Raw genomic sequence first — 14,599 nt, 5'->3', positions numbered from 1 at the left:
CTGTCCTGCATTATGGGTTGTATATTAAAGAAAAAGTTTACTTTAAAATGAAAATTTGAAAATGCGATCACAATTAATATTTTTGAAGTGCTGTCAAAATTAGCGCGTTAACACAGGTGATTAATTTCCCCAGTTTAACGCCGTTAAAAATAATTAACTCAGTTAATGCAGGGGTGGGGCTAGGGTTGGCCAACCCACTCGCAACTGCTGCTTCTGTCTCATTTTTCTTGACAAAAAGGGGTTTGTTATGACCACATCAAACAGGAGATCCGTGTCACCTTCATCAGCGGCAGCTCTTAAAGTAGTAGCAGCCAAATAAGCTCAGAACCCAGCTGCTGTGATGTCTGTTAATCAAGAAAAAAAGAGGAAACCAATAATTTTGTAGCTTTAAAGGGACACTCCACTTTTTTTTGGAAATAGGCTCATTCTCCAACTCCCCCTGAGTTAATAAGTTGAGTTTTACCATTTTGAAATCCATTCAGCCGTTCTCCTGTTCTGGTGATATCACTTTTAGCATAGCTTAGCATAGATTATTGAATCCTAGACCAATAGCATCGCGTTCAAAAATGACCAACGAGTTTCGATATTTGTCCCATTTAAAACTTGACTCTTCTGCAGTTATATCGTGTACTAATACCGGCAGAAAACGTAAAGCTGCAATTTTCTAGGTCGATAAGATTAGGAACTACACTCCCATTCCGGTGTAATAGTCAAGGAAGTTTGCTGCCGTAACATGGCTGAAGCAGAGTAATATCAGTTGGAGAATGAGCCTATTTCCAAAAAAAGTGGAGTGTTCCTTTAAGGATTCATCTATATTTAATTTAGTATTTAGTGTTTGATAACTTTATTGAATTTCTGTGTATTTCATACTTGCTGAAGGGCACAGGTGAATAATGGTTTATGTGAAGATTGCTTTAAGTTCACTTAAATTAGAAGTTGTTATTTTTAACAAATAAATGTTAAAATTGATAGCTTTTAATTATACTGTAATGTTGAATGGCTATGATTAAATATTAGGAAAAAGAACAATTTCCTAGAGACATTAGTAATATTGTTATTAGTGATACCTTTATTTATAAAAAAATATTTAACAAATATTAAAAATATAGGGTACAAAGGGACTAAAGGTGCCCGGGGTAAAAGACATCTTTCCTCTAAACAATTAGATAGCAAAAAAATGTGGTGTAGCGCTTTCCAAAACATCAGTTTTTCAAGATACATGTGCAAATTTTGGCTGATGCTTGACGCAATCTTCTTAATGATTTTCTATTTTTTTTTATTTAAGCAACAGTTTTTAAATAATGAAAGAATATGTAAAAGTATGGTATTTGGGGTAAAAAGCACTAATGCTGTTGGGGCTAAAAGGCACAAAAATTAATATGATAATTAATAGAAGGCTGACTTTTCCATTTGTTGACATGACATTGTTAGATTCAGATGGTAAATATCATATACTGTATTATGTTGGTTTTCCATCTTAGAGATAATCACCATGTTTAGGAAGATGTTTAGAAAACTTCATATTTAAAAACATGCTATTAATCATATCATATAATAAACTATAATTTGTTGTTACTACTGTAAATCTATATTAAATTACAATTGGATCTCCTTCAATGCTTTTAGAATCTTTATTTTAAAACGATTTTGTTTCTGTATTTTAAAATATATGTTTTATAATAACATTTTAATGATAGTATATTTATTGAACAAAAATTATTTTATCAAAAAACTTTGCTAAAGTGATGGTTTTGAACAAGTAATAACTATTAAACATTATTAAAAAACATTATTTTAGCTAAAGTTTTTGTATTAATACTCTGTGCTCCCCCCCCCATACTGATGAGTCTTTTCATTTAATCAAGATTAATCACGATTAATCACGATTAATTTAAAAGAAAATGTGATTAATTCGTTTTTTAATCAATTAACAGCACTAATATTTAGTGATGTTTTTATCAGCTGTTTAAACTCTTATTCTGACGGCACCCATTGACTGCAGAAGATCTGTTAGTGAGCAAGTGATGTAACATTTCCCCAAATCAGTTCAGATGATGTCCTAAGGATAAGCTTTCAGCAAATTTCCATTTTTGGGTAAACTATTCCTTTGACTATGGCTGTAGAATATTAATTACTGGCAAATATTGCTCAATTAGTGCCATGTTGTGGTTTTCTTCAGGTGTATTACAAGGTGTTTTTGTGATATACTTGTCAGGAGCAAACATAGACATTTATTAAAATCAATAACAATATTTTTTGTGTCAATGTAGCATCTAATAGCAAACAGCAATGCGAATTCAGTTTATATATTTAACAAACTTTGACTAATAACTGTTTGAAAACATTGGCGATTTCAATGTTTATACATATAGAGAGACCACAGATGTAGAATAAGCATACTTTTGATAACCCCGAAATCTTTTTTTTTTTAAACGGGTAGTACACCCCAAAAAAATTATGCCATCCTTTACTTACCCCAATGTTGTTACAAACATGCCCTTATGAAAATTAACTGGATTTATAAAAAACAAAAAAAAACATGGTTGCTACAGTTAAACCATGGTAGCCACAAATTGACCATGGTTTTGCTACACATGGTGAAGCTGTGGACTTTCAGAGATATTTTGAGAAATTTCTCAATTTTTTGTCAATAATCCAAGTCAGTGGTAACCAAAACTGTTACTACAAAGTACTACTGCACAGAGAAACACTGCCATCTTTTGGTGTTGAGAATAATTGTGGCTTTATGCATTTTAATATTTTAAACACCTTTATGTGACATTTCTGCTACTGATCTAAACACAAACGACACGTTCCTTTGTTGAAGTTTGGTTTATTTGATTTATTTCCAACTATAAATTGATTATTTAGAAAAAGTAGGATACCCAGTCTTGGCACATTTTGTCTTGGATTTCTAATACAATTTCTGTGACATACTGAACAAAACCATATCTCATCTTTTAGGAAGTTTAAAAAATTCAAAATACTAAGCACATCTATTCAAAAAATATGCTTTAGTAAACCAGAACCTATTTGCATCCACTGGATAAATGGCTCTATGTCAGTCTATGCCATGTTAAGTGAAAACACTCTTATACATAAAAATAATTTTTTTTTTACATAAGAAATATTAGAAGCCTGTTCATTCATAATGCCTAGCAATATGTGGAATAAATAAACAGGATGTGAACAATTATTGCACTTTAGCAAAATGAACAATATACTAAATTCTCATCAACACACAAACATCAAACATTATCCACAAATCTAAAATATAATTCTTTTATATCATAGTATAACAAATATATTAGTTGAGTTAATTTACTGAAGGTCAAAATAAGATTGCTCCGATTTGGAAAGATATTAAACCTCATCGTATTGGAGACCCTAATTCAGACTTCTGAAAAGCAGAAGGACTGCGGAATAAATCTAAATAATTGTTTTGAGTTTGTATTCTTTTTCTTGGATAATCTTGACACCCCTTGGTAAAGCTACAGTTCAAGTATTGATAAACATAAAGTATATTATAATCTGACACCATAATGTTGCAATATGCATTTCTGACATAATTATGCTGGACATAACATCAGGAGACATATAATATCAGAAGTTATCATGTGCTAACTGGACAATAGCAAAACAGTTAAAACTGTTAAAAAGTGCCAGTTTAAAAAAATAAAAACTATATATTTAAGTTGAATTGTGCGAATTGAATCATTCAAATTATCTAATAGTACACAAATGTACAATAATCTTATTCATGTGCATGTAAACATGCAGTAATTGTGATTATTATTTTTAGATGCTATTCTCCATCTCAGAATGAGAAAACAAACAATTAAGAAAAAAGTCAGTGTGAGCAAAAAAGTAGGACTTCCTGTGCTACTGTTCGTCTACATACAGTGGGAATGCTCAAAATGGAATACTAAAATCCTGCATCTTGCATGCTACACTACCAGTCAAAAGTTTTTGAACAGTAAGATTTTTAATTTTTAACCAAGCCTGCAAAAAACACTAAAATTGTGAAAAAAAAAAATTCTATTGAAAATAACTGTTTTCTATTTGAATATACTTTAAAATGTAATTTATTCCTGTGTTTCAAAGCTGATTTTTTAGCATCATTACTCCAGTCACATGATCCTTCAGAAATCATTTTAATATTCTGGTTTGCTGCTCAAAAACATTTATTATTATTATTATTATGTTGAAAACAGCTGAGTAGAATTTTGGGGGGTTTCTTTGATGAATTGAAAGTTCAGAAGAACAGCATTTATCTGAAATAGAACTCTTTTGTAACATTATAAATTCTTTGCTGTACTTTAAATTCTTCTTTAAAAACATTAAAAATCTCACTGTTCAACAACTTTTGACTGGTAGTATATATCATACTGTACACTACATATTATTATTAAAATATAATATGTAAAAAAATATTAGTACAGTATGTAAAAATAAAACATAATATGTTTAATAGTATGCAGTATGGGAAAAAATGGTATTGCAGTATAATTGTTGTCAAATTGTCACATATTCTACGTTAGAGAGAGTTGTCTGGTTATGATCTCAGAAATAAATATGGTAATTCTGCAATGTTTAATACAATTTTGTACACAAATATTCACACTTTTGTCAGTTCAGTGAAATAATGAGCAATTATTCAGAACTAGTGTGTACTGGTCAAATAATGCACAGTTTGGCAACTGTAGTAAGTCATATGAGTATACAATGCAATCAGAAAACATGCATACTAGTGTTGTCAAAAATATAGAAACTATTTCATCATAAGATGGTTTTTAAAAAAAAAATCCAGTTTCGATAGACCGATACCAACTCCAAACATACTTCATAACATCACAGAATGGCAGAAAATATATTATTTTATAGAATTCTCTACTGTATTTAATGCTATGTTGCTCACTCCACCCTATTCTGGGTAATAAAATTGCAAAAATTATACTTCTCTTTTATACAAATCCATAAGCTTTTCTCCAGTGTACAGTGCAAGTCTTTCTCCAGTGTTTTACCACCTCAATACATTTTCATTATTGTAAAAATATAGCTCTAGCCTTGTCATATTTAATGCTTAATAAAAATCTAACATTTTAAGCCTATAATGGTTTGCGGTAAAATGAAAATTTTCAAGGTATCGTATTGAAGTTAGATCTTCCAGTATTGTGACAACACTAGTGCATAGTAAACACTGCATAACCTACTGCATTCCTAGTAGGAGTAATATAGTAGTTTGCCATTGTGAACATACCCACCGGGCTATAGCCGAGGACACTCACTTGGTTAGTCTACAGCATTACTGTATAAACGTGACGTAGCACTCAGAGCTGGGAATCTGCCCCCAGTGTGTTCAGATCATCTCGGGTATATTTCTCTGCCCCTGAGCGGAAGCTCGCTGAGATCTCTTCAAATGTCCGGCCTTTGGTCTCAGGAACTTTGAAGTAGGTGAAGACGAAGAATATCAGCAGGAGGACGGTGAAGATGATGAAAACGTACGGGCCTGTCAGTTGCTATCAAGGGAAAAACCTGTAAGTATCTGAACAGATGTGATAAATTCAAGACTATAACTGTGTTTCTGTTTTCATACCTCAACATACTGGAAGCACATTCCCACCAAGAAGTTAGCAAACCAGTTAGAGAAACCAGCGACAGCGATGGCAGAAGGCCGGGGACCTTGACTGAAGAGTTCTGCCACAATGAACCATGGGATTGGGCCTGGTCCGATCTCGAAAAATGCCACAAAACTGAAGATGGCTACGATGCTGACATACGACATCCATTTTACTTGATCCTGCAAAGGAAGATTAGTAAATATACACCTTTTAACACTAACAGAACTAACTAGTACATCAATGTGAGCATATACATACTAGTAGAGCCATAGCTATGGTCATGAGAACAGAAGACACAGCCATTCCCATCAGCCCAACAAGATGTAGTGATCTTCGACCAGTTCGCTCCACTATAAACAGCTAAGTTAGAGAGAGATACAAGCATTTTTTAACCAAAATGCTGTTGTGTCTCAACAAAGGATAAAATCACAGGGTATATGCGCTTACTGACTTACCGACACAACTGTGAATGCTGTGTTCACAACTCCAGCACCAATGGTGGCATAGACTGGCTCAGACACTCCTGCTTTCTCAAATATATCAGTGGAGTAATAAAAAACCTGAAAAACACAATTACACGAACATGAAAATTACAATATTGACCCGAATATAAACCAACCCTGTTTATAAGACGACTCCCTTTTTTCAAGATGTAGCTTTTGGAAAAGGGCTTTTTGAAAACCAAATCTTAAAAAAAAACAAAAACATTTTTTTCTTAAATTATTTTCACCTTTTAGTTTTTGTTTTGAAAGTATGGTAAATACTGGTAAAATGCACCAGCAATCACATTAAAAAATACACTTTTTGATATACTATTAGTAGCCTACCAACATTTCATTAACAGTAGAACTGAAATCTTAAGCTTTAGATAACTTTTTGCCAGAATACTCTGAAGATGATCTGAACTTTGTATGAGCCAAGTAATCAGAAGAAAAATCCTTTTGCTTTTAGATCTTATGGTTCAAAAGTTATTAGCAGAAACATGAGTGCAAATTTGGTCTGTTGGCGGCGCTAGAGAGTTTGAGACCCCAAATTTGCTGTTGTTAATAATGAGACTGTCCTCTATCCTCTATCCACTATAAGATTCATAACAATATGCAAAGCATTTGAAAATGGCTGACATAGAAAAATTTGGTATGGTTTGATTCGGTATGCTACTTCGAATCTAAATTGATCACTTTTATGATTTTTGGTCAAACTGTTCAGAAAATATAAACAAAAGTGTCAAATTTGTATATCAAAATTTGACCAGTAGGTGGTGCTGTGCCAAAACTACTCATGTGGTCTCAGGTCTTAAGCTTGGTATAACACATACTAAGTTTAAATGCTAAAGCATTGCAAAGATAGAGCTTCATGTCCATTTTTGCACAAATTTTGTTAAATCTGTTAAAGGAATAGTTCACTTTCAGAACAAAAATTTACAGATAATGTACTCACCCCCTTATCATCCAAGATGTTCAAGCCTTTCTTTCTTCAGTTGTAAAGAAATTATGGTTTTTGAGGAAAACATTTCAGGATTTCTCTCCATATAATGGACTTCTATGGTGCCCCTGAGTTTAAACTTCCAAAATGCAGTTTAAATGCAGCTTCAAAGGGCTCTAAACGATCCCAGCCGAGGAAGAAGGGTCTTATCTAGCAAAACGATCGTTTTTTTTATATACTTTTTTAATCTTTACACAGAGTACACACAGAGCTAGACAAGACGAGCATTTGAGGTTAAAAAGTATATAAATTGTAATTTTTTTTAGAAAATAAGCAATCGTTTTGCTAGATAAGACCCTTCTTTCCTCGGCTAGGATCGTTTAGAGCCATTTGAACCTGCTTTATAGAAGTTCAAACTCGGGGGCACCATAGAAGTCCATTATATGGAGAGAAATCCTGAAATGTTTTCCTCAAAAAACATAATTTCCTTATGACTGAAGAAAGAAAGACATGAACATCTTGGATGACAAGAGGGTGAGTACATTGTCTGTAAATTTTTGTTCTCAAAGTGAGCTACTCCTTTAACACACTTTACGAAAACAGTTTGGCTTATCAAAAAGCTTTTGAAAACTTTTTGCCAGCACTGTCTGAAGATGATCAAGATGAAAATCGGACAAACTGTCTAGGGCGAGTATGAAAAAGTACATTTTTCTCAAAATTCTAAATTTTACGCAAAACTCGGCATGAGCCAAGGAATCAGAGGGAAAAAATCGGTTCATAAGTTAGATAGTTTAGGTTAGAGACTGCAAATTCACTGTGGTTGATAAAGAGACTGTTCTCTATCCATGTGCAAAATTTCATAACTTTCTCGCAAATAGAATCAATACAATTTGTTGGAAAAGTAGACCGATGGACTGCCAGATAAAAAATAAAAAAAACGTACAGCATTGATACCGGAGAACTGCTGGGAGAGCTGCAGCATGATGGCGATGAAGATGGGTTGACGGTAAAGCGATGAGCGGAAGAGCTCAGGAATGGTGACCTTCTTTTCCCTCATCATCTGCCTACTCTCTTCCCTCATCTCCTGCATGTCTGCAGCCACATCCTCAGTGCCACGGAGCTTCTTCATCACTGTGGAAATGAGTTAGTTAGCCTGATTGGAGAAACCCTAGGCAACATCTTAACGGAGTATTAAAACTCACCACTCTTGGCTTTGGCCTCCTCGTTCTGGTTGATGAGGAGATAGCGCGGGCTCTCGGGGCAGAAGGGCAGCAGCGCACACTGGAGTACAGCTGGGATGAAAGTAAACCCAAGCAAGAAGGGCCACATCGTAGGAGTCCCCAAGATTTCCTTAATACCAAAGATCTACAGAAGAAAGCATGAGTGTTTCTAATGAAATACACACACAAAAAAAAAAAGTACAACAAATGTCTCAATGATATTGACATTGATAATATTAAAGGAAACACTTGAATTAACCTGTGCTATGAGGATGCCAGTGACAATGCCAAGCTGATGAAGTGTGCCCAGTGCTCCACGTAACGACGTTGGGGCGATTTCTCCTACATACATTGGCACAAAGCCAGTGGACAGGCCAGAGTAAAGCCCCACAATGAAGCGTCCGATAATAAGCATCTCCCAGGATTCGGCCAGCTTGGAAAAGCCCATTAATGCGGCAGCTATGAAGGCCAGAACATTAACAATGAGCATTGAGTTCCTCCTGTTAAAAGACCAGAAGAAGGAAGTTTAAAAACACATGAATTCAGGATAAAAGTGGACTATTTTTAAACTTCTGATTAAATAGTCAAGTTACCTGCCAAAGCGGTTTACAAAGAGCCCAACCGAGAAGGAGCCGAAAATGCCACCTACAGAGAAAATGGCCACTGATACGGACCAGAGTGTAGTTAGAGTGGCCGGCGGTATGTCCTCCGAGTATCTCTTATTCCACGTCTCATTGTAGAAGCCCTCAATGATCTATGAGAGAAAAGAACATGAAAATGATATTGTAAGTCAACAGTTAACATCAGCAGAGGGAGCAGTACTCCATAATGACTGCAGTGTGAGAACACATTGGATAAGACTGCTGACTGATACAGCTTGATTAAGCTAATCATCAAACATACAAAACCGCAACAGGCTTATGATCTAGATTAAGCCTTGGTTTATTGTTGCGACAGTTTTGTTCTCTATAAATATGAAACAAATAGATATAAAACATTAAAAGAATATTCAAATATGTTCACTCATAAGCATTTCCTGCATGCCAACCATTCAAAAGTTAGGGGTCAGTAAGATTTATCTAAAAAAATCTTACTGAATCTTAATATTACAGTATTACTTTACAATAATGATGTCCTTACCGTTCGTGACTTTTGACTATCTCTCTTTATCCTATTAAAAGACTATAGCTAAACTATGGCACATGATTTGCATTCTATATATAGAGTTCTCTCAAGTGTATGTGGGATTTATCCAGAACCCTTAGTTGATGTGATGTATTAAGAGGTCAAGGTCATTTATTCATTCATCATTAATGGTAAATAAACACATATTTGTTGTAAACTACAGGCAAGTCTAATACCTTTTTATTACTTTATACATATAACATACAGTAGCCTTGGAAAATAAATCTATTTGCCTAACTTTGTACTTCAACTTTTATGGATAGTAAGAAAGGCTGTTATAAGAATCTCGTCTGAAGAGTTTTTGTAGTGCTGGACTATTATTAGAATGCTCTGCACGTATGAATCAGCATATTTTAATGCGCTATAATCAGGATTAATACAGCATACCATGTACAGCTAATCTAAATTTAGATGTGTTACATAATAACACTAACATACAAACATCAACAATACTGTAAAAACTGGTTACACTTTTCAATAAGGTTCATTAGTTTACATTAGTTAACTACTTTAGAACTAAGAATAAACTATGTTCATTAGTTAACATACACTAATGCATTATTAAAATCAAAAGTTGTGCTAATTTACATTAGTTAATGCTCCGTGAGTTAACATGAACTACCAAAGATTGACTGTATTTTTATTACCTAACATTAACAAAGATTAATAAATGCTGTAATAAATGCATTGTTCATTGTTTGTTCATGTTAGTTGATACATTAACTACAACATTAACTAATGAAACCTTATTGATTGAAATTGGAGATAGGGGAAAATACCTATATATCCATTTGTCACATAGCCATTTGCTGATATTTAAACACACATATATATATATATATATATATATATATATATATATATATATATATATATATATATGACAAATCATGTGTAATGTCTGTAGTCACACATCTCACACAGCTCACCTTCTGAGGGGCATTGATGACTCCTGTGTTGTAGCCAAACTGCAAGGAGCCGATCACCGCAGTCCCAACAGCCATCAACAGCTGAAGCGTCAACTGCTGTATTAGTAGAAAAACAACAATTGAGTTCAACTATAAAGAAATATTTTTATTTGGTTGGCAATACGTTAAATTCTTTCTGATTTTTAATGGGAACCCTGGGTATTAAGACTTGTGTGGATTAGTAAAATGTAAATAATGTCTCTTTCTGAAATATGCAGCAGAAAACCCATGAAAGACTTTTTTTTTTTTTTTACATCAACAATGGACTATGGAGTCGCCATTATTTCAATGATGTGAAATGGCTGCTGCCACTAACTGTTGCTCTTTTTACTGCAACACAATTCAGAAAATAAAATACTGATACAATGCCACAGTGTGTGGCTTTTGGTTGTAATTTTCAGTCGAAGGGAAACAAGAGAAGCGATGCAAGTCTTCACTGCTTTTTCTAGTGATATGAAGAGAAGAAAAGAATGGGAAGATATCTGTGGATAAATAAAACTTCCTAAAGACCAGCGTCTTTGTTCTCTCCACTTTAGCCCTGATGCCTTTAAGGCTTTTCGTAGACCACAGCTACTGAAAGAGCTTACAAATGCCAGATACAAGAAATGCTAGATGCCATCTTGGCAGGATGTAAACATGCCGACGCTTGTCATGACGCCACAGACACTGAAGGAGTTTCTCAGTGCAGATTTCACTTGATATATAATGGCATTTACATTTCTTGTGGGGAAAAAGCAATGGTACGACATTTGGTTTAAGCCTACACTTACATCCATTGCCATCTGTAAGCTTTTTCAGTAGCTGTGGCCATCATATCAGTATTGTATTTTCAGAGTTGTGTATTCTGAATTGTGTTGTGGTAAAAAATAGCAACAGGTAGCACCAGCTCTGAGTGCAACCATTTCACGTCATAATGGTGCCCCCCATAGTCCAAAATATGTATAAAACGATATGGATTTTTAAAAAATGCAAATCTCTTATGGGTTATCTACTACATATTTCAGTAAGAGATATCATTAACGTTATATCAAGCCATATGCCATATATCAAGTCATAATACCCAGGGTTCCCTTTAAGAAACAGAATATTGAGACGTTTCCTGTTTATAGCATTATACTACTAAAATATGGAATCTTGTTTCTGCCACAGAATTAAAAAGATAAAATGTAAAAATTAAAAAGGTGTAAATATAATGAAGAAAAAGAAGAAAAGTCTGAATTGTGAGCTATAAACTCACAACCATGAAAAAAAAAAATTTAATGGTAGAAACAAAATAAAAATTGTGAGATGTAAACTCAGAATTCTGCGAAAAACTGTCTGTCTGTCCATCTGTCTATATATCCTTCCATACTACTAGACTGGTCAGTAATACAGTCAATTCAATATGGCCCTAGCATTCCTTACACAGCTTTGCTGTATGAAAAAAAAAAAAGTTATTTTGACATTTTTTCTGACCATCATGTGAACAATGGTTTAGTTTATTCCAAAGAACTGTGAACCCATTATGCAGCAACATGTAAGATGCTGAATGAGGGAAACCCTGTTGATTATCAAGCATGATCCTATTACAGATCGGCCGCACCTGAACCAACTCACGCACACGTACCACGACTACTCCAGCCTCTTATTCCAATCCACTCAAACAACCACACGTCTTTACATAACAGGCTTTTAAAGACAACGACTTCATCGTGAGCACCAGCACGTAGGGTCAGATTAACTAAGGGAAATACAGCTAACCTCGGCATGTGATTTCATACGTGCTCCTAAGCCTTCTCACCAAAACTAACACTTTAGTATATATTTAGAGCTGAATTAGATCTAAAGTAAAACTCTACAATGGTATACTAAAAACCCTGAACCCACAAACTGAACTAAAAGTTCTGGGAATTTAGGTTAGGCTTGAATATTATTTTGGGAATCCACCCTCTACCCGTCATATGTTGGTAGCAAACACTAGTTGTTCTCAAGTTTAAGAAGATTACATCAGTAGCCTTTTAATAGTGTTTTAATCTGTCCCCTGCCTGTTGCAGAAACACTTTTTCACAAACAATCCCTGTAATAGAAAGTAACTGTTGTGGCAGGTTGCTGTGGGACAATTGCGTCCCCTGCCGGTGTACAGCTTTGTACACATCTGACTCGACCACAGACTGTAGCACGTGTTTGCATGTTACTCTTAACCCTTGTTAAATATTATGTAACCACAGGTTAATACATGGAATTAATAGCAGCTGCAATAAAAATTCAAAACAAATGAATTGATGTGCATTTTACATGCGCATTCACTGAGTAACACTGGCCTCAAGTCCTAGGAGAGAAGCTTAACATTCCCAATGACATGAACATATATAAAATTAATAAGCAACGCAAGGTCCACTGAGCCACTGAATCAAAGGGGTTTAGACTTCAAAGGCTTTACAGCAGCACTTTTTCTCTAAATCTAAATAATCTCAATTTAAGAGCACTGCATTTCTAATTTTCTTTAGCATGCAGTTATAATAAACCAAATGTCATTACACAAAATAGTTAATTATATTGCATTTTCATATACATTAATCAAATACAAAGCTACAAAGCACTGGTGCATTCGAAATATATTTATATAGATATAATCTGCCAACATGCCATGAAAACAAACTGTAAACGTTACATATTAATTTGACAATCTTGTTCTGACAATCTTAATGGACCACGCAGATCTAAAAACAAGCACTTGATTTTTGAGAACCAGACTGGTGTCTTAAAAGTGTCTCAGAATAGGTTTTCTTTTATGCTGTAAACATTCTGTAAATACTAATTATGCAAAGCATTGTATTCTTCCTTTGTGTCCTTAACTAACCCAGCAGCTGTCTCGTTTTCCTATTCAGAAGAGGCTGTGATCACTGTATTGTTCAGGCACTATCTCTTTCATCACTTTACTTTCCTGGCAAACGAGATAAGTGAGATTTATGTCAATGAGACAAAGTGTTGATGTGAGGATGTGGTCTGGGAGGTCTTATTAGAAGGTTTTACCACACATTTGCATAAATCTGATGACAGGAGACCTTTGTTGCTGAAGACAAAAATAGGTTTTGTTTGATGGATGAATAGATAGATAGATAGATAGATAGATAGATAGATAGATAGATAGATAGATAGATAGATAGATAGATAGATAGATAGATAGATAGATAGATAGATAGACTTTCTCTAGCCTATTTGTTTAGCCTATTTCACTATTTGTTTAGGTACAGATGCATACAAACCTCAACTTAAAAAATATAAATGAGACTTACCAGTTCTGTCAGTCAAACTGAAGTGTTTTCATTTTCTTGCCCACTCGAGTCACTACTCAAACAACAATTTCTTTTTCTCTTTCTAAATGACAGAATAAGACCACCTCGTTTTGCTTTCTTCGATGTGTTAAGTGTTTACTGAAACTATCTTCCATCTAGTTATATTCCTCAGGTACTACTGGCAAACTATCACTACACTAGAGTTATAAGGCAATTTGACATTACCTTTTTATTAGACTCCATGGTGGCTGGTATAAAATGTTTTAAAAAAATATCGAATATATTTCTTTTCGTTGTGGTGCAAACACTGCAGTTCTAAAATCCACTCATCAAAAAAGTACGAAAAAAAAAAACTTAATATCCACAATGTATCATCCAATTTGTCATGTTGAAAGACGCCTTCCTGTATTCTTTTAGTCGATCTTATATCGTCTTTGAGTCGGTCAGGTGCGTTCAGAGAACTGCCATCAGTGGAGTAAAGCGCTTAATATAAACTCTCTAACACAGCATCTGATTGGCTGTTGCGTAGTCACCTCTGTCCGAATGGCGATGTGTACACAGGCATGTGTGGAAATGCGCGCCCAGATTGGCTGCACGTATTCTATGGAGTGACGTAAATGCGTCGATTTTTAATCGTTGTAATCTGGACATTCCTGAGAGCGTTTCTAGATATCCTTATATAATATTCATATAATATATACAGTCAAACCAAAAAAATACACCAGATATATATATTTTTTACTAGTGGGTGCAGGATACAGTTAGGCCTAGTTCATTTATGTAAGTGATGATAGCAAAATAAAGTAAACTGTGACATATTATACCCAAAAGTTCTTCAGTTGACTACCAGTAAAACTGATTAAACAAATTGGCACTTTGACCTGACCATGTTTTGTTACCCATCTATC

General features: G+C 34.4%; 1 protein-coding gene across 1 annotated transcript; it reads right to left on the bottom strand.

Moving 5' to 3' along the window:
- Positions 1 to 2,817: 2,817 nt before the first annotated feature.
- Positions 2,818 to 14,161, bottom strand: slc2a1a (solute carrier family 2 member 1a). The gene is made up of 10 exons (XM_073822883.1): positions 13,917 to 14,161; positions 10,378 to 10,473; positions 8,857 to 9,017; positions 8,523 to 8,763; positions 8,246 to 8,408; positions 7,987 to 8,174; positions 6,077 to 6,181; positions 5,880 to 5,981; positions 5,597 to 5,800; positions 2,818 to 5,519 (listed from the first exon to the last, which is right to left on the bottom strand). Exons 1-10 carry the CDS (start codon positions 13,932 to 13,934, stop codon positions 5,331 to 5,333), a joined length of 1,467 nt encoding a protein of 488 aa, XP_073678984.1. The 5' UTR covers positions 13,935 to 14,161; the 3' UTR covers positions 2,818 to 5,330.
- Between the last annotated feature and the right edge of the window lie 438 nt (positions 14,162 to 14,599).

Source organism: Garra rufa, chromosome 18 (assembly GCF_049309525.1).
Source record: "Garra rufa chromosome 18, GarRuf1.0, whole genome shotgun sequence".
Taxonomy (NCBI): Eukaryota; Metazoa; Chordata; class Actinopteri; order Cypriniformes; family Cyprinidae; genus Garra; species Garra rufa.
Note: the sequence above shows the minus strand (reverse complement) of the source record. Positions and strands in the feature narration are given on the sequence as shown.